Raw genomic sequence first — 23436 nt, forward strand, 5'->3', positions numbered from 1 at the left:
TGGAGGGATCCAAAGTTTGAGGATGTGTGAGCGGCGAAGATCCGGGAGACCGAGGTTCAATTCCCTGACGGGGAGCATGTGATTTAGGGTGGGAGGCTGGCATAATGGTTAAAGTGTTTACCCCATGTCAGAATCAAACCCTGCACCTTGTGTTTATAAGGTAATTTGCTTGGCTTATAATAGCCCACATGGGCAGTTAGCCTAGTACTAATCTATGAACCTATGAAAGTACTGGTCCAAGATTAGGAACCTAGGTTCGCAAAAGTATGTAAGACTATTTTAGTATGGTGCATCCCATGAAGTGAGGGGGGTTCTGGAACCCTTGTATAAGCAATGATTTTGCTGTTTCTGGTGTTCAAGTAGTTTACTGTAGATGTTTCAGTTAACAGAAGACTTACTTGTGTACAAAAATATGGTGGATTTGCTTATGTAATTCTGTTTCTCAGTACAGAATTACTGAAATACTACTTGGGTAACATAGTAGAGTATGACATATTTGAAAAAAGGCATTAAGCTGAAGTAATGGCTTATGGTTTTTGTTACCGAGTCTCAATGGTTGCTTCATATTTGTTAGTGTTTTAGTTACTACCCTGTCTAGCTGCATAATAAAACAAATCTCTGAAACAAGGTTATTAAGCCGACATGTAAGTGATATCACTACATAAGTAATTCATTTCACAGATTTCTAAAATTTTGCAGATTTCATCTTTTAGAGAGTCCTTTGAATTTTGCATAATTGGGTAGAACCAACTGTGATTCTAGTCTGCAAGCGGTGTAGTTAATCTAAGCAGCTGATCTTCTCTCTTCCTTCTTCATTTTAACAAAAATGCCACCATTTTTTAAAGCCTTTGTCTTTACCCACTACTTCCCACAATTAAATCCACCTACCACCAATACTGTGAAAAAGTACTTCATCATATCTAGGTTAGACTCCATTTCCTTAATTTGTTGATGCTGTCCCTCTTATTGCACCATGTACTTACATTTCAGTGTAATTATATCACATTTCATCCTTAGGATCTTACGTATGCAAAATCATGTTTTTATCTCTCTTTGTACATCATTACCTACATTCAACTCATTTTCCCATATCTTTTCTTATACCCTATCCAGCATTTACCCTCCCATTTATATAGCTATAAGAACTGCATGCAGTAATTCATCTGTGTCCCTGCCACTGCCTGCCAGATGGATGCATCACCTTTCTCTTTGTGTATCTAACCCCATATATATAAATCCTATCAGCATTTCTGATTTCTTTATCGTATCTTACACTGCAGCAATGTTTTTTGTAAACACTATAGTAGTCTGTTCTTCTGAGATATTATTACTCAAAAGGTTCTCAGCTATTATTACTCAAAAGGTTACTTGCACTTTAATAAGTGCTAAAACCCTCTTTATGTAGACTCATACCAGATATGCCAAAAATGAAATTACTGTGAGTTTTAATTAACAGAGAATTTTATGACTGCATTTATTTGCTGACAGAGAAAATGGCAATGTTTACAACTGCTTATTTGACCTAGAGCTGTTTTAGTTTAAAACTGGATACAGAAACTGAAGTATTTACATTGATGCATTCTTGTGTTTATCCATCTTCAAGACAGAATTCTACACTGCTGATGAGTAAAGGGGCACAGAGTATCACCTGCAGTGAGTCTGCATGTATTTGATAGGAAGTTATCTGTTTGTCTGTCCCTCCAAGTACTGGAGGCACCATTCTTGCATTTTAACCTGAAATAAGTCAGTCTAGTTTCATGCATCCCTCAGTCGCCACCAGTACTGACTATTGCCTAAGATTGGATAAATATCTATGGAGGAGAGACGCCAACTACTGTACCATGGGAGAGAGTTGCAGCCGAGTTTAAGATGGTATGCCAGCAGTGGTGAAACGTTCGAGCCAGATTTGGGGGGGGGGGACTGCTTTGGCTATTACTGTTTTTTCCCCGCACTTGTCACTGTGCCGTTGGAGAAGGTACGTATTTGGCAGTTTTGCTCCCACTGTGTTGTTGGGACGTGCAGAATTACTCCCTTCATTAAAGGGAGTTCAAGCCTTGCTAAAAAATGACTCTCGGGATTCACGCGCAGGTGGTGAGGACTGTAAAATAGCATTAGAGCACTGTGAAAGTTTTTTAGGATTGGAGAGATAAGCTTGAAAGTTTATTGGCAGGGAGTAGCATCGCTAGCACCACGTAACGAGCGCTGATATTTATGTTTAGTACGTGTGTTATTTATTTTTACCTAACTAACCCTTTTAATTAAAAAGAATATATATATTAGCTATTTTGCAAAGTATATTTTAGAATTTGACCGGGGGGTGCCTTGGGAAAACATTGGATTCAACAAGGGATCCGAGAATCGAAAACATTTGGGAACCACTGGTGTAAAGGTTTATGTGCCATGGGTAAGTTAAAATGCTGTGATCTGCCTTTCTAGTTTGGCCGTTATACAGTCTTGTGGTTACAGCAGTGGTCTGTCTAAAATAGTTTGCTAAACAATACGTATACAGTACATGTTAGTGTTGTAAAAAGTGATCCGCTTGCTTATTGTTTATGTATGGATGTCTTTAGGCAGGATTACTCATAGAGCAACCATGAAATGATGAGCAGTAGGCATGCTTGCTTTAGCCTGTACACAGGTGATGTAATTGCAGTGCTTTGTTGAAGTGCAGGTTTTCACCTCTAAGGTCACTTGGGTATTTGTAGTCATGCAGTATTTCAGTTTGTGTCATCTGAACAGGTTACTTTGAGACAAAGGTCTTTGCCCTGACAGTTTACACTTACAGAGAATACTGTAGTGATGGCTTGCAAAGGTTCAAGAGTAAGCCACAGTAGGTGAGGCAAAACTGGAATCATTGAAAGCTTTTAGGAGGACAGATTGGTTTTGTCACATCTAGCAAGCTGCAGTGTAGAGCAGTATATGTATTGAATACGTTTCGTATTCTAATTGTTTCCGTATATTGATAATAAACGTATTTAATAACACTGGGATGAGAAATGACCCGTGTTACAATTTTAGACTGTGACTAGCTGCAGGCATATTTCAAAGTTTGGTTTGTTAAATAACAGTGAGATGAAGGCAGATCTGGAGCACTGATTCCTGATGAGGCATGTTTTTGGTAAAGATGGATAATAGAAATGCATTTGCCTTGTCTAGAAACAGTCCACGTGGCACTTGGAAATCACAAAAGCTTATCCTGATGAATTCCCTGTGGCTGGTTGGTATTGTCTGTCCCCTGATACAGCCTAAACCCATGCTGCTTCATGCCAAATACTGCATTAAAATTGCAAAAGGTTGTTGTCTTGGCTCAGTTCTCTTTAGGATTATGGCCAGTTGGTACAGTATGCAATAGGCCAGGCATGTCTGACTGTCTCTTCCTGTATGAGAACTATATAGGCAATTGTACAAAGTACATGCAACTCTGCACGTAATAATCTACTGACAATCATTAGCAGACCGGAGTTCCGCTGTGGCGACCCCTAACTGGGAAACGTCGAAAGACACAACATGTGCACATTTCTGACTGACACCACCATTTATTTACCACTTATTGGGTTTGTAAATGGTGCATTAAGTTAAATTAAGCTATTGGAGCAGGGGGTTTAAGGTCCTGTAGATGTCGTGTTTTACTGCATCCAGAAATTTGAGAAGTCTAGAATTGGCTGCTGACTTAAAGAAGGAGTTCTGATGCAGAAGTGAAGATTTACATGTTTTACTGAAAAGGTAAATCGGGAATGTGGGTAAAGAAAATGTAGTAAATTCCGCTGCACTGCTTACATCTGCTTGTCTGCTTGCGTTGTTTCTGGTGTTATACAGACATTTTACAGTATACCAAAACATCTTACAAGAATCAAAAGTGGAATCAAAGATCGGATTCTGAAACTGGAAGAAAAATGATTTGTTTTCCTGGAGAGCTCTTTATAAAGGTTTTGTTTATTTATTTTTTTTGTAAGTGGGTTTGGTGGGCTTTTCTGTAACCATTTTCAGCCAGGTCATATGCCATCAAGGCATATACTTCCAGAGTTTTGAGGTTGTAGTGATACTCGTTATATAGCAAGTATAGAACACCTATCAGTGTTAATTGCACCAAGGTATTCCGATAACAGGGAGTCCAAGTAAGTACTTTGTGATGAAAGCTTTACAGGAAACAACAGTTTTTATGTATTTTATGTATTGCAATAAGATGGATAACATGAATAAGGCAAACAACCTAGGCAATAGGGGCTAGTAGGAATATGCAGACTGAGCATTCATCCATATGCTAATTGTACATTAGTATGATATGCAGCAGTCAGCATTTATGTTGGTCCCCTAGCTGAATGCTGCTAAGATTTTTGTGTTGGGCTGTCTATATCTGTTCCACAGTAAGAAATGTCATTACATTAAGTGCGTTTGGACCAAATGAAAGGTCTTTGGGACAAGGTAATCTTTCAGTCAAGAATACCAAAGATTGCATTGAAATAAGCTTTGTTATCCCTGCCTAGCGAGCTGATGATATGAAATTATGTTTAGTACAATACACCTTTAAACATTGCATCTGAAATGGAGGACTTAACTATCTTAGAATACACTATATCCTGGTGACCATAACTGGACTTAAATTACTACTGTATAGTATTCTGTGGTAGCATAGTTTCAGACAACTGAATTTGCAAGATAGTAATATATATTACATTTTATCTTGATCGATAATGTTTTTCACATTTAGCCCTTATATCTTATAACTGTTTTGCCAACATTAAAATGATGCAGTTTATTTTTAACGTGAAATTCCAGGAATTGCAAGGCTGATTTACTGTAAAGTCATTATTGTGACTACTTTTAATATTTTCAGTATATAAATAAGGAGAATAAAACTGTCTTCTAAATATAAAACATTGAATAAAATAAATTAAGTTCTGGTAAGTGATCTGTTTTAAAACTGGAAATCCCATAAATATCTGCTGATTTTACAGAAGTTTAGAGTCCACACACCAGAAATTCCCTAACTTTTCTTAGAATAAAGTAGAATACAGTGTTCATTACATATGTTTATAATATACGTGTATGTATGCACAGTGGATATAAAAAGTGCACACACCCCTGTTAAAATGCCATGTTTTTGTGATATAAAAAATGAGACCACAATAAATCATTTCAAAACTTTTCCTACCTTTAATGTGTGACCTATAACCTGTACAATTCAATTGAAAAACAAACAAATCTGTTAGGGGAAAAAAATAAAAACGTACAATATGCTGGTTGCATAAGTGTGCACACACTTAAACTAATACTTTGTTGAAGCACCTTTTGATTTAATTACAGCATTCAGTCTTCTTGGGTTCACACCTGCCATCAATTAAAGAGACTCTCATTAACCCCAGTTGAAGTTCAGCTGTCCTAGGAGGCTTTTCCTGACATTTACTAGTTACCTGCTACAGCAAAAGCCATGATTCGCAGCAAGCTTACAAAGCATCAAAGGGATCTCATTGTTGAAAGGTATCAGTCAGGAGAAATTTCCACAGCATTGGATATACCATGGAACACAGTGAAGACTGTCATCAAAAAGTGGAGAAAATATGGGACAACAGTGACGTTGCAAAGAACTGGACGTCCCTCCAAAATTGATGAAAAGAGACGAAAACTGGTCAGGGAGGCTGCCAAGAGACCTACAGCAACACAGAAGGAGCTGCAGGAATTTCTGGCAAGTACTGGTTGTGTACTACATATGACAACCATCTCCTGTATTCTCCATATGTCTGGACTATGGGGTAGGGTTGCAATATGGAAGCCTTTTCTTACACAGAAGAACATCCAGGCCCGGCGAAAATTTGCAGAATAATATATCAAGTCTCTCAAAGGCATGTGGGAAAATGTGTTATGGTCTGATGAGACCAAGGTTGAACTTTTTGGCCACAATTCCAAAAGGTACGTTTGGCACAAAAACAACACTTTGCATCACCAAAAGAACATTATCCCCACGGTGAAGCACGGTGGTGGCAGTATCATGCTTTGGAGTTGCTTTTCTTCTGCTGGAACTGGGGCTTTAGTAAAGGTGGAGGGAGTTATGAACAGTTCCAAATACTAGTCACTTTTGGCCCAAAACCTTCAGGCGTCTGCTAGAAAGCTGAACATGAATAGGAATTAAGTCAATGACCCCATGCATACATCCAAATCAACAAAAGAATGGCTTCATCAGAAGAAAATTAAAGTTTTGGAATGGCACAGCCAGAGCCCAGACCTAAATCCAATAGAAAATCTGTGGGGTGACCTGAAGAGGGCTGTGCACAAGAGATGCGCTCGTAATCTGACAGATTTGGTGTGCTTTTGCAAGGAAGAGTGGGCAAATATTGCCAATTCTGACAGAGTTGGAGTGCTTTTGCAAGGAAGAGTAGGCAAATATTGCCAAGTCAAGATGTGCCATGCTGATCGACTCCTACCCAAGAAGACTGAATGCTGTAATTAAATCAAAAGGTGCTTCAACAAAGTATTAGTTTAAGGGTGTGCACACTTATGCAACCAGCTTATTGTATGTTTTTTATTTTTTATATTTTATATTTTTCCCCCTAACAGATTTGTTTGCTTTTCAATTGAATTGTACAGGTTACAGGTCATATTAAAGGTGGGAAAAGTTTTGAAATGATTTATTGTGGTGTCATTTTTTTATCACACAAAAACCTGGCATTTTAACAGGGGTGTGTACATATTTTTTTTATATCCACTGTATGTATGTGTATGTGTGTAGTCTTCTATGTTGGTGGCGTTCTTAACTTTTGTACTTTACACATCTATACTGATTGCGTCTTGGTAACTATGTTTTCATTTTCCTTCAGTTATTGACAGGAGTATGGCAAGGAGGGTACAGCTTCATCTGTCAAGACACCCACAGTGGAGGGGAAAGTGATCAAAAGGTACAGTTTTCTTAGAATCGTCTACAATAATATATTGTGATTAGCTTGTATCACTTTTTATGCCCTAAAACATATATGGTTCTGCTTAAAAACTGACAACATATCAAAATGGACAAGTAGTAATGCATGTTCTAGGTATTGATAATAAACTTAACTCCATCTGTTTCACTGAGCTGTTAAATAAACAGCTTGTAGTTTATCTTACTGAACTTTAGTTTCTAGTTATGGTAATGGAGTGTCTTACTAATACATAAAATTAACATTGCCTGCAGTTTTTCACAATATAAAACATTAATATTCTGTGAATGTGACTTCCACTTTAGGAAATGTTATTGCAGGAAGTCACAATTTAGCATTTTAGTTTTACTTAGCAAATATGAACTACTGTAAACAACACTTATTGAGCAGGAAAGCATAACCACCTAACTGAAGGGCCACCCCCCCCCCCCAAACAGCTCAAAGATACTGTCTAGTTGCCACCACATCCTCCAAGTGAAAAAAGTCATAACTAAATGTCTGTTAGAAGTTGTCTTTTTGGCTTTTCCCAGTTAGGGGTCGCCACAGCAGAACTCCGGTCTGCTAATGATTGGCAGTAAACTTTAATTTACCCATCTGTGTACACGAATAAATATGAATACTTTTCTAGATAAGGCTGATATTTCTTCTGGTGGATCTCTGCAGTAAGTGGGATACATTGATTTTTTAAACTCAGTAGGCACAAGTGCTTCATTTCAGGGTAACCCAAGAGTACTGTATTGTGTCACTTGCTCAGCGTTATACAGGTTACAAGTGCTGACTGAAAGAATTGTGACAAAGACTACAAGATTAAACTAGTCATTAGTTAATACCATTGATCTGCTGTGATAAATTGAAAGACCCTTCTCATGACACTTGTGTGTATCCTACTTTGCCCTCACTCACAAGTCTTAAATTTTTGCTAATGCACAATGTGCTGACATTAATGCCAAGGGACATGCATGCTTCTAGACTCCGCACTTTTTATTTATTTTATTTATTTGCATTTGTTTACCGGGATGGTCCAGCTGGGCCAGAAGTTCCCATTTTCAATGGAGTCCCGGGGAGAAAAGCTCCACATACAAGACATTTCACATACAATACAGAATTTACATTAATAAAGACATTTAGTACATATTATTGGCAGCTTATAAAACTGGTGGGAAAAAGAACAGTACATAATCACTCAAATCAAATATATTATACAAGCAACAGAGTGTATACATGAGAACATTCTACACAGGTAGTTTTCATCTAGCAAAATTTATATAGGACACATTGCAGTGGGTGCAAAGTGGATATAGGAATTAATCAGAGACTAGATACTTAAACTTTTCACACATTAGTTTAGCAATAGGCTACACGAGTCCTGTTGCAGGAATCTGCAAAGTCGGTGGATATTGTTGCAGATATAAGTGGTGGTATGATGTTAAGGTAGGCTACAACAGTACCTGAATGGATGGATTATGAATGAGTTTGTGAGCTGTAGTTAGTTGGATAAAGTTGATATAGTTGAGGAATTCAAGCCATTTTAGGTTAAGTAATAAGCAGCAGTGGGATGAGTAGAAGGCATTAATTGCAAACTTAGCAATTTTGTTGTAGCACGAGTCTAGTTTGGACTTCAGAGAGGACTGAAAGTTGGTGGGGGTGGGCACCATATAAAGAGAGAAGGTAATAGAAAAGAAGTGCCAAGGGAAAGTCGGGCTGATGCACTGAGTAGATGTTTGTGTCGGTAGAGAGTGCCAAGCTTTTGATGTCTTTTTGACATTAGGCTGGATGTACAGGTCGAATGTGAGGTTTTAGTCTATGATGACACCTAGGAGTTGTGCCAAGTAGAATGTCAATGGTAGTACCATTTAGGGATTGAATGGTGAAGTTCTCTTTTTGAAGGGGGGTGGACGTTTTGGGGGCAAAGATTACTAGTTTGGTTTTGTTGGGGTTCAGGGCAAGATTATTGTTAGATAGCTAGTCCAGTGGAAAAAGGTCAACACTTGCACCACACCATGTGGAACAGCCAGCCACCCAGAACACACACCAGCACTGCCATCACATAACACAAAACCACACACCCACCTTCCCGAAGGCTCTCGATAAAAAAATCTAACCAAACAGCATAGACCTCCAAGGCAGAAACACACGACCACCACAACATTAATCACGAGACGCACAATTCTCCCAAACAGTGTGCCACTCAACCAAAGCCGCTAAGGCAAAACAGCATGCCCAACACACTAGTCATAGGTGACTTGATAGTGAGGCACACTGATGTCCCACTCACTAGGTTGAATAAGGAGAAAGTAACAGTCAGCTGCCTGTCAGGTGCCAGGATCCACCACATAACGCACACACTCTGGTCCCTCAACGGGTACAAATATGACACTGTCATTGTACATGTGGGTGTGAATAACCTGAGACATACCTCCCTGGACTACATGAAGGGACATGGAGGAGTTCTCGGATTATGTAGCCCAGGTGGGTATGACCCTAGCCCTGAGCAGCACCTACCATCACCCAAGCAGAAAATGATTGATTTCAACAATTGGCTAAGTTTCTGGTGTCATTATAAGGGGATCCAGTATCTGTCTGCCTGGGATGACATGATTGACAGACCTCGATGCTTTGCCAGAGATGGCCTGCATCTGTCACCCCTGGGCTTCCAAATACTGGCCAAGGCTCTTGCCACCTCCATAGTGCCTTTTTTAGGCGGCGTTTCAAAGACCAAATCACCAGTGTAACAGCTACAAACAAATAGAATCAGAGGGTCATGTTGCTCAATGCTACAAGTCTAAATCTCAAAATGCACTCGCTCGAAGCACTCCTTAAAATGGAGAAAAATTGACATTGTGCTGTAACAGAGACCTGGTTCAAGATAGCAGAAAGCACCCCTGCACAGCCAGGCTACAACTCATTCCACACCTTTTGGCCCCTAAACTTGGACCCAAGCTACAAAGGAGGTGGTGTTTCCATATTCTTAAAGGATGTGCACACCTCCAGACTGGTAGCCCAACATAACGGATGAGAGATACTTCAGGTGCAGCTAACATTGGGTAAGACGGCGATTCAGATCGTAGCCTGCTATAGGTCACCAACCATGACCCAATACTCTCACTTCCACATTCCTAAGCACCCTAGAGAATATCAGGGTCCAACCTCACACACATACTGGGCGAATTCAACTATCCCTCCATTAACTGGAAAAACTGCTCATGTACCAATACACTTGCCCAACGTTTCCTGGAATTCATTCTCACCCCCCACCCCAAGGTAGCAACATCCTTGACCTGATCATTACTAACATGGGTGACCATTCTATACCAATAATCAACTCCTCCCTGGTTAGATCAGACCACAAATTAATCACCTTGGAAACCCACAGCCCTCCCACACCCCTGCAAAGGTAACCACCATGAAAAGCTTCCCCAAAGCTAACTTTGGGCTCCTAAAAACAGAGGTGGGTAACTTCACGGCACCCATGCAATTGGAGAACAGATGCATAACCGCCGAATCATACACTAATGCCCTGTACGAACACGTACACAAATGCATGGATCTTCCCATACCCAATAGAACCAAGACGCTCTCCTCCAAAAAAGGAAGTCAATCTGGTGGTCCCCTGCCATAAACAAACTCTATAACAGGAGGAGGAAACTGATGCGAAATAAGGTGAAGTCCCAAGACTGGAAAAATTCCCTTAACAGCCTCAACAAAAAGTTGAGATCCCTCATCAAATCCTCTAAAGCTAGCTATGAAAACAGAATTGCAGCAGATAGTAAAGAGCCACAAGACCTTCAACAGTTATGTAAAGAATCTCCACGGCAATACCCAGAATTGCTCAGAGATGTTGCACAATGGCACCTATACCAACAGATTGCCAATATACTGGCCGACAAATTCAGTGCCAACTTTACCCCCCCCCCCCAAAGGACCAATCACAATACCAGTAGATTGCCAGGCACCCAGTATTACTGCTGCACAGGCTAAAATAGCGCTGTCCAAGGCCAAGAATACAGCTTCTATGGGACCTGACATTATCCCTGGCTGTATTCTACATGAACTAGAGTGGCACCTCACCTGTGTGCACTGTTCAATCACAGCCTCAGCTCAGACTTTGTCCCTACCAACTAGCGCACTGCTACAGTCATCCCCCTCCACAAAGAAGGCACGACTACAGACCCTGGGAACTATCACCCCATTATCCTGACAAGTCTGATATGTAAAGCTATGGAACACGTCATCATGGACTTACCGAACAAGAATATAGGAAATCTCCAAACTCTGGAGAACACACAGTTTGTTTTTGTGAAGGGTAGATCACGCCTGCTCAGTCTGGTCGACTTCGAGTCAATCACCAGAGCTGTGGATGAAGGCAAGGTGTTTCATAGAGCCTACCTTGATCTGGCCAAGGCCTTTGATACCATTCCCCACTCAGGAATCATAGTAAAACTCACCAGGCTAGGCATCAACCCCTATATCACTAGGTGGGTTGCAAACTGGCTCACAGATCGTGACTGGTCTGCAGTCTGACTTGGATTCAGCTGAGTGGAGTCGCACAGGGTTCAGTCCTGGGTCTCTCCTGTTTGGTATCTACTTCTCTGAAGTGCAGGCCAACGCAAACTGAATCTGGCTGACAAAGTTCGCACACGATTGCAAGTTGGGAACCATAATTAACTCCCCCAAGTGATGTTGACATCGTACAGAAACGCCTCACTGAGACCAAGAACTGGTGTCAGAACCATGGCCAATGCTTAAGCTTAATGCCAAAGTGTCATCCCCTTTGAGAAAAACCCAGTTCCCACATTGATGGTAGTAGACTGAACACAGAAGGCGTCATAACAGATCTGGAACACAGGTAGACAGCAACCTCTCCACCACATTGCCACTGTGGTCAGAAAGTCCTATGTGACACCTCTCGTTACTAAGAGTTTTGCATCCAGGAAGAAAAGAGGTCATTGACTCCCTCTACTCTGTACTCTATGATTGGCCTAATGAGGGAAATGCCCCATTTGGCATGTACCTCACTAGACATCTGCAACAACTGGAGAGGCAGCAAAAGTACCTCCCAAAGAGGAACCTAGGGCTTAAACACTTGTCCTATATGGACAGACTCAACAAAACTACAACTATTCTATCATATATCGCCTACTTAAGAGGCAATCTCTGCTTAACTTACAAAGCCATGTCTGACCCAGCTCCGTTAGAAATACTATATCTAAAAAAATCCCAATCCCTCCGCACTACACGGTCCAGACCTCAACCTCATTACTACAACAGAACAAGCTCATAACCCAGCGTCTGCCCATGCCATGGAATACACTTCCCATACATGTCAAGCGGAGCACCTCAGTGGCCCTCAAGAGAAATCTTGATGTGTGGACAGGAAATAGAAAATTCAACCCGGGGATCACTGCAGTGGCTCTACTCGACTGGCCATTAGCTTAGTACACACCTATGAACCTATACATGAACGACAGCAGTGTATACATGTAAAATCAGTGCAATGACATGAGCTTTAGGAAGAAAAAGGCCTGCATGATTTTATTTTTTTTTAACAAACACTGCATTGTGAGATACATAGAGGCACACTAAACAATAAGAATTACTTCAAGCTGCCAGACCTCATGAGGTCAGACTCAGAAATTACATATAAAAATATTTAAAAAAATGGTACTTTTCCATTGAGAAACTTACATAGTTGCAATGTTCCTGCATTCAGATTCTAAAACTCATAAATTGTCCAAGTATACCTGCAGTCATTGATGAAAAACCAAACCCAGCAGAGGTGCTACCTCTACCTCTTCGGCTTGGGATAGGTTTTTGACATCAGTTGGTGTCACCGCTGCCAACATTTCAACCTCATGACTTGACAGCATCGGTGAGGGAAGGGATCTACACCACATATGTGTCTTGCCCTGGCTTCTCTTTAAGACCAGTGCTGCCATACTGACTCGCATTGCTTCACCACTGAGGTGGGTATCCCCTAGCAAGAATTTATTCTCCAGTCCTCTTCAGGAAAGCGTTAAATTGAAATGGGTAGCACCCCCCAAACACCCACTGGGGTGTGTGTGGTTCAACTGCAGTTGCTAAGTAGGGCAAGAGAGTACCTCTGAATGATGTAGGGAGTAGGCTTGTGAGGGTTTGGCAATGTGGGGAGTGAGCTTGTAAGGCTTTGGCATGGACTTCTTAGACACAATATAGAAATGTTTTAGCAGGAGGTAGCTCCCACCTGCACCCCCCTCCCCCCATTGTGAGGGCTACACCCTTCACATCACAGCTGCATTCTAAATGTTCTAACTTCAAGGTTGTACTACTCTGTTGATAGAGAAAATGCTTGGTTTCACACTAAAACCAAATATTTCACTTACTCCTAATTACCACAGGATTGCATTCCTCTCAACAAGAGAGGGGCTTTTCTGACTTTACTAGTTGCATACTTGCCACATATTAAATTGTTTTTAATATTTTTTTTATAAATAATGTTTATTTGCATATTCAATTGATTACGACGTAATTGATTATAGCCATATGGGATGTTTGTTTGTGATGCTATTTCTGTTTATTTAACTGAAAAGAAACACCCCAAGGGTGTAGTTCAGTGTTTTCATGTATTTTGACTTTGTTTTCCTTTTCCTTTTGTACACAGAAAAGTTTAAATTGGTGCCTACCATTGTCCCTTGATCTTTACTGATGTTGTAATTTTATTCTTTGACCATTTATTTTATAATTGTAATTTGGCCATTTTGCCAGCTGTCACAATGCTACATTGTGCAAACACAGGAGGGTTATGGCTGACAAAGTTTGCAGATGACTGCAAACTGGGCGCCATAGTCGAAAACACATCTGACACAGATATCCTCCAGAAGGGCCTCACAGAAATGGATAACTGGTGCCAGAGCCATGGCCTGAAGTTAAACGCCAAAAAATGCATAGTCATACCCTTTGGGAAAAACAAGGCTACCCCTAGCTACCATATAGGTGGCAATCCACTGAGCACAGAAAAAGTCATCAGAGATCTGGGGACCCAGGTTGACAGTAGCCTTTCGTTTGACACTCATGTTGCTAAAGTAGTTAGGAAAACCTTCTATATCACCCACCTGATCATGAAGGGATTCACATCTAGATCAAGGGAGGTCATCGTCCCCTGTACTCATCACTTATTAGACCTATGATTGAGTACAATGCCCGTTCGAATGTATCTGACCAGACACCTGCTGCAGCTTGAAAGGCCCCAAAAGTTCCTCACCAAAAGGATAAAGGGTCTCAAAATATGTCTTATGCTGCCCGACTGAAAGAACTCCAGCTCTATTCAGTCTCATACCGCTTGCTCAGAGGTGACCTGTGCCTGACATATAAGGCCATGTCAAACCCAGATTTGATGAATATGCTTCACCTCAAAAATCTAGATCCTCAGAACCACAAGGGCGGAGACTTAAACCTTGACACGGTTATAAATAGAACGTGCTGGAGGGACAGATTCATCACCCAGAGACTCCCTATGCTGTGGAACAAAATCCCGGTACATGTGAGGCAGAGCACCTCTCTGGTCTTGTTCAAGAGGAATCTTGACCAATGGATGGGAGATTGCAGATATACCCCAGGGATTACTTCAGCGTCACTGCTTGACAGAGGCACAGCAAAATGATAGGCATAGTTTTTATTCAAACTAAAGGGGTGGCGAAAGCCACATAACTATGGGCTAGGCTTATAAATGCCCTTGGGCAGATAGCCTAGTATGAACCTATGAACCTATGAACCTATTTACTGGCATTAAATGTGAGGTCATTACTAGTGAACCAGCTGTGCATTTTGTAGGGTACCTTGGAGAACTTTATCTTTGAACAATGTAATTATGTTACCTGGATTGTAGTCGGAGTATTTTATGTAGAGCTCATTTCCACTTTTGTTCCCAACAACAGTGTCCTTGTACAAGACAACTGATAGCCCCCCCATCCATCCATCCAACCACAACCCCTTTTTCACATGGTGTTGGGGTGTCACTTCAACAGTGACAACCATCTAGAGGCAAGGTTTAAACTGCCCGGTGGCTAGGCCTGCTGTGGTAGTTCTTCCACACCACGCACTCATTGGGATATGAAGACAAGTTCCACCCTGGATTTTTCACGTTCTTTGCTTAACCAGTGATCTTCCCATTGGATTACATATATATTGACTTTTGATACTTTTAATTTTCCAATTATTCTCTTATGAAAAAGTGTTGAATGCCTTAACAACGTTGTGCTAATCAGTATGCTTTGTCAGTCCTAGCGAGGCAAAGATGGAAGCCGTCTAGAGTGCAAAGTGTTAGGGGAATGCATTTGGCAGACGCTGACCATTCGTCAGTGCATGCACATTACTGACATCCAAAATGAATGCATCTTGCTTTTGCATTTGCAGTCAAAACTAAAGTGCTTTAGCAGTCCCATGTAGCAAGCAGTGTGCTACAGTTTAAAAGGAAAGTTTTTGTCATGGTAGTTGAGAACTGAATCACTTACTGCTTTAGTGCTTGATGCATGGGATTGTAGCAGCTGCTCTGTACAGTTTAAAATGAAAGAAGAGGCTTCACTTATTTCTCTCAGTAAGTCCTGTTCAGGGACTTCACAACTGAAGAGCTGTAGCAGGTGCTTTCAGCAAATGTAAATATCATGATGGCTGCTTGCTACAAATGTAAATGTGAATAAGATGGTTGCCACATCTATGATACTTTTCAGTAATATGTTTTAAGTCTTTTTAATTTGTGCCTAAAACACAGAAAATGTGCAGTACACCCTATAAATATATGCCTGTCCTGCATTACTTTTGTATCCTTGTTGCATATTTATTTAGTTACTCATTAATTTAAACTGTTTTTATTTATTTTTAATGAAACGACCTCCATATTGCATGTATTAAATGGCAGCATTGCAAAGCAGTTCATGACAGATGCCATACTAACCCCCATAGTGTACCTGTTTTCTTACCTGTGGGATGAGCTGCATATTTTTTAATAAAAGTAGTTCATGCTGATTCTATTGGTTAATTTATTAACAAGACAGACTCTCTTCTATGCAAACTTGTCTACAGTTTATTAGATCTTCATTAACTCACAGCCCAGTTCTTCCCAACTGAAATAAATCCTCTTGCCAGTTCTTTTCCACGTGTTCTTAAAATCCTTCACTTTGTCATAACTTCTTCAGGTAGTGCTTTGCATTTATTTGCTAGTCTCTCAATTGAAACAAAAATGCCTCCTCAAATCTGCTTGAATTTGTGTACTTTTAGGTAGTGCTATCAGTTTCATATGATTTTCATGTATTTCCTCATCAAATTGGTGCTGCTTATGTTGAACTCCACAGTCCTTAAGATGTTTGTCATGCTCCAAGCCTCTACCTTTCTTTGATGTACACATATTAAGACCATTTAATCTCGTTGTACTGTTTGGGATGTGCCATTTTTCTAGCCTTCCTTGGAAATATAGTCATTCTATCTTTGCAGAACTGAAGATAGTACACCTGTTGTGATCCCACCAAGTCTGTATATAAAGTGAGAATTATTTCTGCCTTCTGGCAGTTAAGCCTCTTCAGTTACTTCTTGTTAGCCCACCTACTCACCTCTTTAGTGCCTTTTTTTAGATTGTCTGCTTATCTGATGCCATCTCCTAAACTTACCCCAAGTCCCCCTGTCCATTTAAAATTTTGACTGGTACTCCTTCACTAAAATATTCTCATTCTTGTAGCTGTTTCCCTTGATGCATTACTCTTATTCTTCCATGTTCATCAAATCTAACCTAACATGGTTCTTCCATTCCTCCAATTTTCCCAAATCCCTTCTCATCTGTTTTCTTCTGTTTGTTGACAGACTTGATTGTTTTTTTTCTACCACCCATTGTATACAAATACAAATGCTCACATGTGAATTATAGTGCATTTTACTTGTCATGATGATTTGGCTGTTAACATCACTCATTATAGCATCAGGCTTCATTTTGTTTCTATTAAGGAAGCAGCAGCTGACGTTATTTACTTCATTTGCCGATGATGACATCACTGCAGCAGGTTTCATTTTGTTTCGGTTTGCACCACTGCTTTATTTCTTTACTTCATATGTAATCTGTGTCTGTGGATTCTAGAACGTTGTTTGTTTGGCGCTTTCCTCACTTTCTTGTAGTTTCCTTCATTTTTGTTTAATGTGCTGTTTTTGAGATATTTTAGCACATATTACCAGCCAGACTGCATAGCCTAAAATTAAAATATTCTGAATTCTGTTCATTATCTAAGTTAAGGGTACTGCTCTAAAATTTAGAATGGACTTCAGTCGTGGTTCATTTCATTTGTTCTTTTCTGGTATCTACAGAATCCATGAATTAGTTGAGCTTTGCTTTCCCACTCATGCATATCATATGGAGACCAAAAATAAATGCAGCTTATTTTGTTAAGAAAAAAAGTTCTGAGCACTTCCTGCTTGAAAGATTATAGATGACCAGTACATAGACAATCTACCAGGATAAAATTTTGATTTCATTAACAGAGTTGCATTATGTCCCCAATTTCCTTATCCAAAGTAGTCAATAAAAAGTGCAGTCTCTGTCCTGCTCTATGTACCACCTTGGCTTTGTCTACATTTATATCATAACTCATAGGCAGTAAATCCTGGAACAGTTTACAGTTGTACAGGAAGGACTTTTGTCACCTATTGAAGCCTAGCTAGGTTCATAATAACTCGGGGTGTCTTGCAGTATATCTAAGTGGGTCTGCATGTGGTTTACCTTCCTACTTACTAAGCGGTGTGTGTGTGTGTGTGTGTGTGTGTGTGTGTGTGTGTGTGTGTGTGTGTTCTGGTGTGTGCACATTGTGGTGCTGTGTGTGTGTCTGTGTTCTGGTGTGTGCACATTGTGGTGCTGTGTGTGTGTCTGTGTTCTGGTGTGTGCACATTGTGGTGCTGTGTGTGTGTCTGTGTGTGTTGTGGTCTATGGACATTGTGGTGTGTGTGTGTGTGTGTGTGTGTGTGTGTGTGTGTGCGCGCACGTGTGTGTACGTGTGTGTGTGCGTATGTGTTGTGGTGTGTGTATATTGTGGTGTCTGTGTGTGTGTTGTGGTGTGTGCACATTGCTGTGCGTATCTCTGTGTGTTGTGGTGTGTGTGTGTTGTGGCGTGTGCACATTGTGAGAGCTTGCACTAGGTAGTTTGCTTAATTTTAGCATCTTATTTATGGACACCATTCTGCAGCTGCTCCAGCTTTTTCTGACTCCAATATTCATCCCCTTTTCCCCTGGTGATAACTGCTTTGTTAAGATGTTGCATCAGGTCCAGATGGCTGTTTAGCATTCCAACAGCACCTCTGGGACATTCTTTTCTGAAAAAGAAAATGTTGAGCTCAGAAGTCTGTTCCATTCACAGCCTGCATAACTTGTTAAACAGTGTGAAGATGATTAGTATTTTTACTGTAATTATTATTTTGTTTCTCCTGTTTTATAATGAACCCTACTGGCCTGATACTTTATTAGCAGTTGGTCTTTTTTTAGCAAATTGATTATTCCACAGGGCAGTAAATCAGTGCTTGGAGTTGTCCTCATTTTTGCCAGAAGCAAAATTTTAGCATTATGTAACATAAACCAGTGTGCAGTTTCAACTTTTGATTTACTCTCCTTCTGTTTTAGGTCCCTACCCCCCAAATGGCCATCAAGCCCTCTTCTTAAATACCGAATCACTGGTTCATAGGTGTGTACTAGGCAAACGACCACTGCAGCTTTTTTTAAGTCTAGCCATGGATCCCAAATCTCTGACGAGTTCTAGCACCCTTGCTAAGTTAAGCAGAGGTTTGGGAAACAAACCATTTACAGGTTGTCTATGTCAATTAGAGAGAGAGAGAGAGAGAGAGAGAGATGTGCCAGAGAGAGAGAGAGAGATGTGCCAAATCAGGGGTGAAGTTCTGGTTCCCTATTCAGTTGTCCAAGTTATACTTGAATTGGGTTAGGGAGGAACTCCGCTTCACATAGGTGGTGCGCTATTGTAATAGCTTGCAGTAGGTAGCAACATTTATAAAGCACATGCAGTAAGTTAGAACAGCTAATTGAACACTGATGTAATTACATTATATGTTATACATAGTCTTACACAGCACATATAATTAATGCAAACCTCAATGGAGATGCATCAATGAAATTCAGATTAGCAAGCCTGGAGATGCAAGTAGGTTTGTCTGATCTTTCATTCAGAGTAACATATGATAAACCTAATGCCACTAATGTACTTTTATTCATATCGTAAATATATTAAATGCATAGGCCGGAAGGGCAGTGTATAGTAATACAACTTGTTTGCAAGTGTATACTAGAGGAGAGGTATAAGAATAGAGACATAAATAATGCAGTGCACGTTACAGAAACGCCATCCCTATTTCTGCGGAATGTTCCTATTTTCCTGCCTGATTTACCCCTTCACAAGATGTCCCAATTTTTAGGCTTTGATTTACTACACACAATTTTCAGAATCCCTCCAGTATGTGATATTTTAAGCTGTCTGGTATACAGAAAACCACACCACATGGCCAACATACTATTTGGTAACGATAATTTAAGGAAAGAGGATACATATTTTACATCTCCTTTTTCTGAAGCAAAAATAAATTTACCTTGTATGGTAGAATTTTGCAATGTAGTTCATTAAGTCTACAGATTTTATACTGTCCCTGATAACTTGCTTATATTTTTACATCATTTTGTCACGCTCTGTTTTTTAAACATGTATGTCTGAGTAGTATCTGACATTCCTACTGAAAGCGGGAAGTTATTCACTATTTGGTGTTCAGATGTTAGGCTAATTCGATGTCCATATTTTTAGCTGGATGTTCCTACTTTTCAAGGGCCTTTGTTCTTATTTTCTGTGCCTGCAGGTTGAGGGGTGTGCCCTCACCAATTCTTCAGCTAGTGCTGAATCTAAGGGTACATCACTCCTTATACTTGAGGCAGACAGGAGTAAAGAGCTTTTTTCGTTGTCTGCTGCCATCCTGATGGCCTCTTTCAGAAGTCATCAGACATATGTTATTTGCTCTGACGTTACTCTGTCTTCAGTGTTCTTATTCCCAGAAAATGTCGTGGCTGTGACCCAGGTGAATGGAGTTCAGTCATCAGCTTGGGTACCTGCTGGAGCTGGCTTGGGAGGAAGAAGAGGGAAGGGGTTATGCCCACTTGTATCTTTCAAAGGAAGAAGAGGGCTGGGAATCCTGTATGGAACACATTAGGTGTACTGATTTCCTCTGACGGAGACTGCAAGTGCTTGCACTAGGGAGGTGGGCTTGTTTACTGGATGCATTATTTGCAGAATTGATTGACGTCCCAGTTCTGTACCCATTGCACACCATCTCCTGGAGTGTATGGGGGTTAGAGCCTTAAAGTAACAAAGTTGTTCTCAAGATGGATGATGGCACTGCATTTGCTAGTTGAGCCTTGTCCTTAAATGAAACAGTAGGCTACAGAGCTCCTGACTGCTGGGAGAATACATAGGCCAGTTGGGCCTTTGGAGGGGAAAGTTTAAGCATGTATGTTGACTATTGTGAATGGTCCTCTGTTCTGCCCAAGTATCACAGAGTAGAGTCCAGTGTCATTTCCTTTCTTCCTCCAAGCACAGTCAGAGAAACCGTAACGCTTAGTCCCTTTATGTCTGAATAGAGTTGAAAGTTAGTGACAGATGTGAAAAAAACTTTTTTTTTCTGCCACCTTCGGCCTGCTAGTTCTATACTCTGTCCTGTATGTTTCAGTTCCTGTCATCCTGTACTGAACTTTTCTTTGAAATGTCACCAGCTTTTCCTAGAGTCCAATGCAGCTGTCCAAAATAATTCTTAACACTGTGTTAGTACTGGTCATCCACATGACTTGCTCTACATTTATTGCTGCAGATGTGTTACTTAGGAATGTGACCACCAGTGACTTTTCGCACGTGGTGGATTTATGTAAGCTGACCTCTCCATGGACAGCAGTACTGCTCTAGTCTGGAAAATTCCTTTAAGGGTGAGTTTATATTTGATTCCTCCAGGAAAAATCATAACTGATGTCCAAAAGGAGGGAAAAGATGCTTTCAGTTGTGGATGACCTGTACAGTCTTCTCCTTCATCAAGTCACTAAAAGTTAAGGAAGTTCCAAACAGAGAAGGCCTGCCAGGCGTAAGTCAGTTTGCCTTCTAGCAACATTCTTTGAAAATTCCCCAAGAAGATTTTGATCTAGTTGGGCTTCTATCAGTCATGACTACTACCCTTAGGCTATGATAGTAAGAAGTTATCTTTCTGGGTTTGCCCCATTAACCGTCACTTTGAAAAAATGGGTGCTGGACATTCTTTGGCAGACTATTTGATGTCACAGTTGCTGTTGTCAGAATCATGTACCTCCCCCCCCTTGTTAAAGAGACCATTAACACTGTTTCACAAAGGAAGCATGATTCTTCTTTGACCTCTTAATGGTCCTGTGAAGTAGGGTTATCCCTATACAATTCTGGACAGGAGCACATTGTCTTCGTGTGTGAAGTTGTGCTTTGCTTCCCTTTGGTCCTTGATGCTGCTATGCCCACATGAATTTTGGATGAAGTTTATAAGCTTTATCTGTTTGTTAACCGGGTAAGTGAACTTGACTTCCTTAAGTCGTGAGCCACAAAGGTGAGGGTAAATGCTACATACACGTGGGCAACTTTTAATATAGTCATATCAACCAATATACCTTTTTAGTGAGATGGGAGGAAACAGGAGTACCTTAAAAAGGCCATGCAGACATGGGGAGAGCATTATAAACTCATTGACAGTGACTGGAGGTCAGGATTGAACCACATATCCTGGAGCTGCAAGACAAAGATCTTATTAAGCCACTTTGCTGCCCTTAATCAAACAGCATAGCTTGATGCACATCAGTGTCTGGGGGTTACACAAAAAGTTTCTGTGCTTTACTCTGAGGGTTGAATGGGAAGTCTGAACTTTTTGACCTTTTTTCATGCCTAGAGCATTCAAAACTGTTCTGACAGTGGTCTGTGCAACAGCACAGCTTACACGTGTTCTTTGACTCGTAGGACTGTCTACTGATAACAGTTCTAATTAGGGCTTCCCTTGGTTCTTCATTTAGGATGAACCTTTAGTAGGAAAAACCCCAAGAAAAAAAATTGGACGTTACTCTTTTTTTTGTATCACTAGATTCTAAGACTATAGTGGGAGTACTGAATACATTTTTAGAAACTTTACATCAGTACAAATGTAGCAAAGGTGGGTGCTGTCCAGAAGAAGGTAGTAGTAATGTGCACTGTTTGCTATGGACCACATATTAAAAGAGACAAAGTTTAAAAGATGTACAGCTTACAAAATGTGGGTGGGGATGGAAGCATATTTTTTAGGGTACCTCAGACCAAATCGGGTGCTCAAAATGACAGTCATCAGGGTAGAGCATTGAAGATCTTTTGAAGAGGTATTTCTTCAGGAAAAAGCAGATTCATGCAGAAAACATGCAGTCAAAAACATGAGGATTCAGAAATAGGATGTGCATGGGTCTGATCTAGTTTGTATTAGTACAAGGAGTGAAGGTACTGGTTAGCAAGCTACCACAGCATTTCCATTAGGAAGGGTTACTGGTTGACCAAACTGGCAAGTGATCCTTATTTGCCACTGTATAATATTTCAGCACCACCCTGCCTTCTACCCACGTTTGTACATCTTTCATGTCCTTGCGACTCTGACCACTACCCTTGCATGCATGTGTTTTAGGAAAAGTTCATTTATTGCAGTCTCTGTAGAGAACTGTGGAGGGAATAGACAACCATTGTACTTTTACTAGTCATATGCTAAAACCAACGGCAGGTTGTAAGCATCTAGTATGGGCAATGTGCTGAGATTTGCACTAATAAAATTAGTTGTATTTTTTTTTTAGAAATATCAGTCTGGGTTCTTTAGCTTATTGCAGTAATCTGAAATTGATGACAGCTAAAGAAGTAATAACTAATGACTCCAGTCATCTGTTTGCTGTCATTATGTTGCTAGGACAGGAAAAGCTATACCTTACATGAGGTGCTAACCTGGGTATTGTATACGTTTGCTGAGGTATATTTCTTGCTGTAAAATGAAAATGTCGATTAGAAGAGCTGTACATGCAGCTTGACACCCCCAGCCCAGATCCATCAGCATGTGGTTACAAATCCAGAAGGACCCATGACCTTAAAACTTTCAACTTATTAAAGTCTCTCTTAAGTTGAAAGTAACGTTTATGAAAATGATTATCTTTCCACACTTTCTTTTCTTTATTAAGTCTCTAACAGCCTGTATCTAAAAAGATTTTTATTTTTTATTTTATTTATTTTTTTTATTTTACATTTGTTGACCGGGCTAGTCCAACTGGATACATTTCCATTTTCAGTAGAGGCCCGGGGAGAAAAGCTCCAGCATAGCATAAAATGAAATATCAAATTGTATAACACATAAAATAATATAACACATTAAAATAAAGAAGAAGGTTATTAAAAAGTACAATACTAAAAAGGTGAGTATAAAGTCATATCAGTCATGTAATCGTATGATATGTGAAGATACACTACAATTC

General features: G+C 40.3%; 1 protein-coding gene across 3 annotated transcripts in view; it reads left to right on the plus strand.

The window, feature by feature from the left end:
* ELOVL5 (ELOVL fatty acid elongase 5) overlaps positions 1–23436 on the plus strand; it is a 727972-nt gene that overhangs the window by 558911 nt on the left and 145625 nt on the right. For all 3 annotated transcript variants that reach the window (XM_044063755.1, XM_044063753.1, XM_044063756.1), the window contains exon 4: positions 6813–6890. In XM_044063755.1, coding sequence (XP_043919690.1) covers positions 6813–6890 — 78 coding nt within the window. The remainder of the gene's footprint in view (positions 1–6812; positions 6891–23436) is intronic.

The sequence above is a fragment of the Protopterus annectens genome, chromosome 2.part2 (genome assembly GCF_019279795.1).
Source record: "Protopterus annectens isolate FY-2018-M chromosome 2.part2, PAN1.0, whole genome shotgun sequence".
NCBI lineage: Eukaryota > Metazoa > Chordata > Ceratodontiformes > Protopteridae > Protopterus > Protopterus annectens.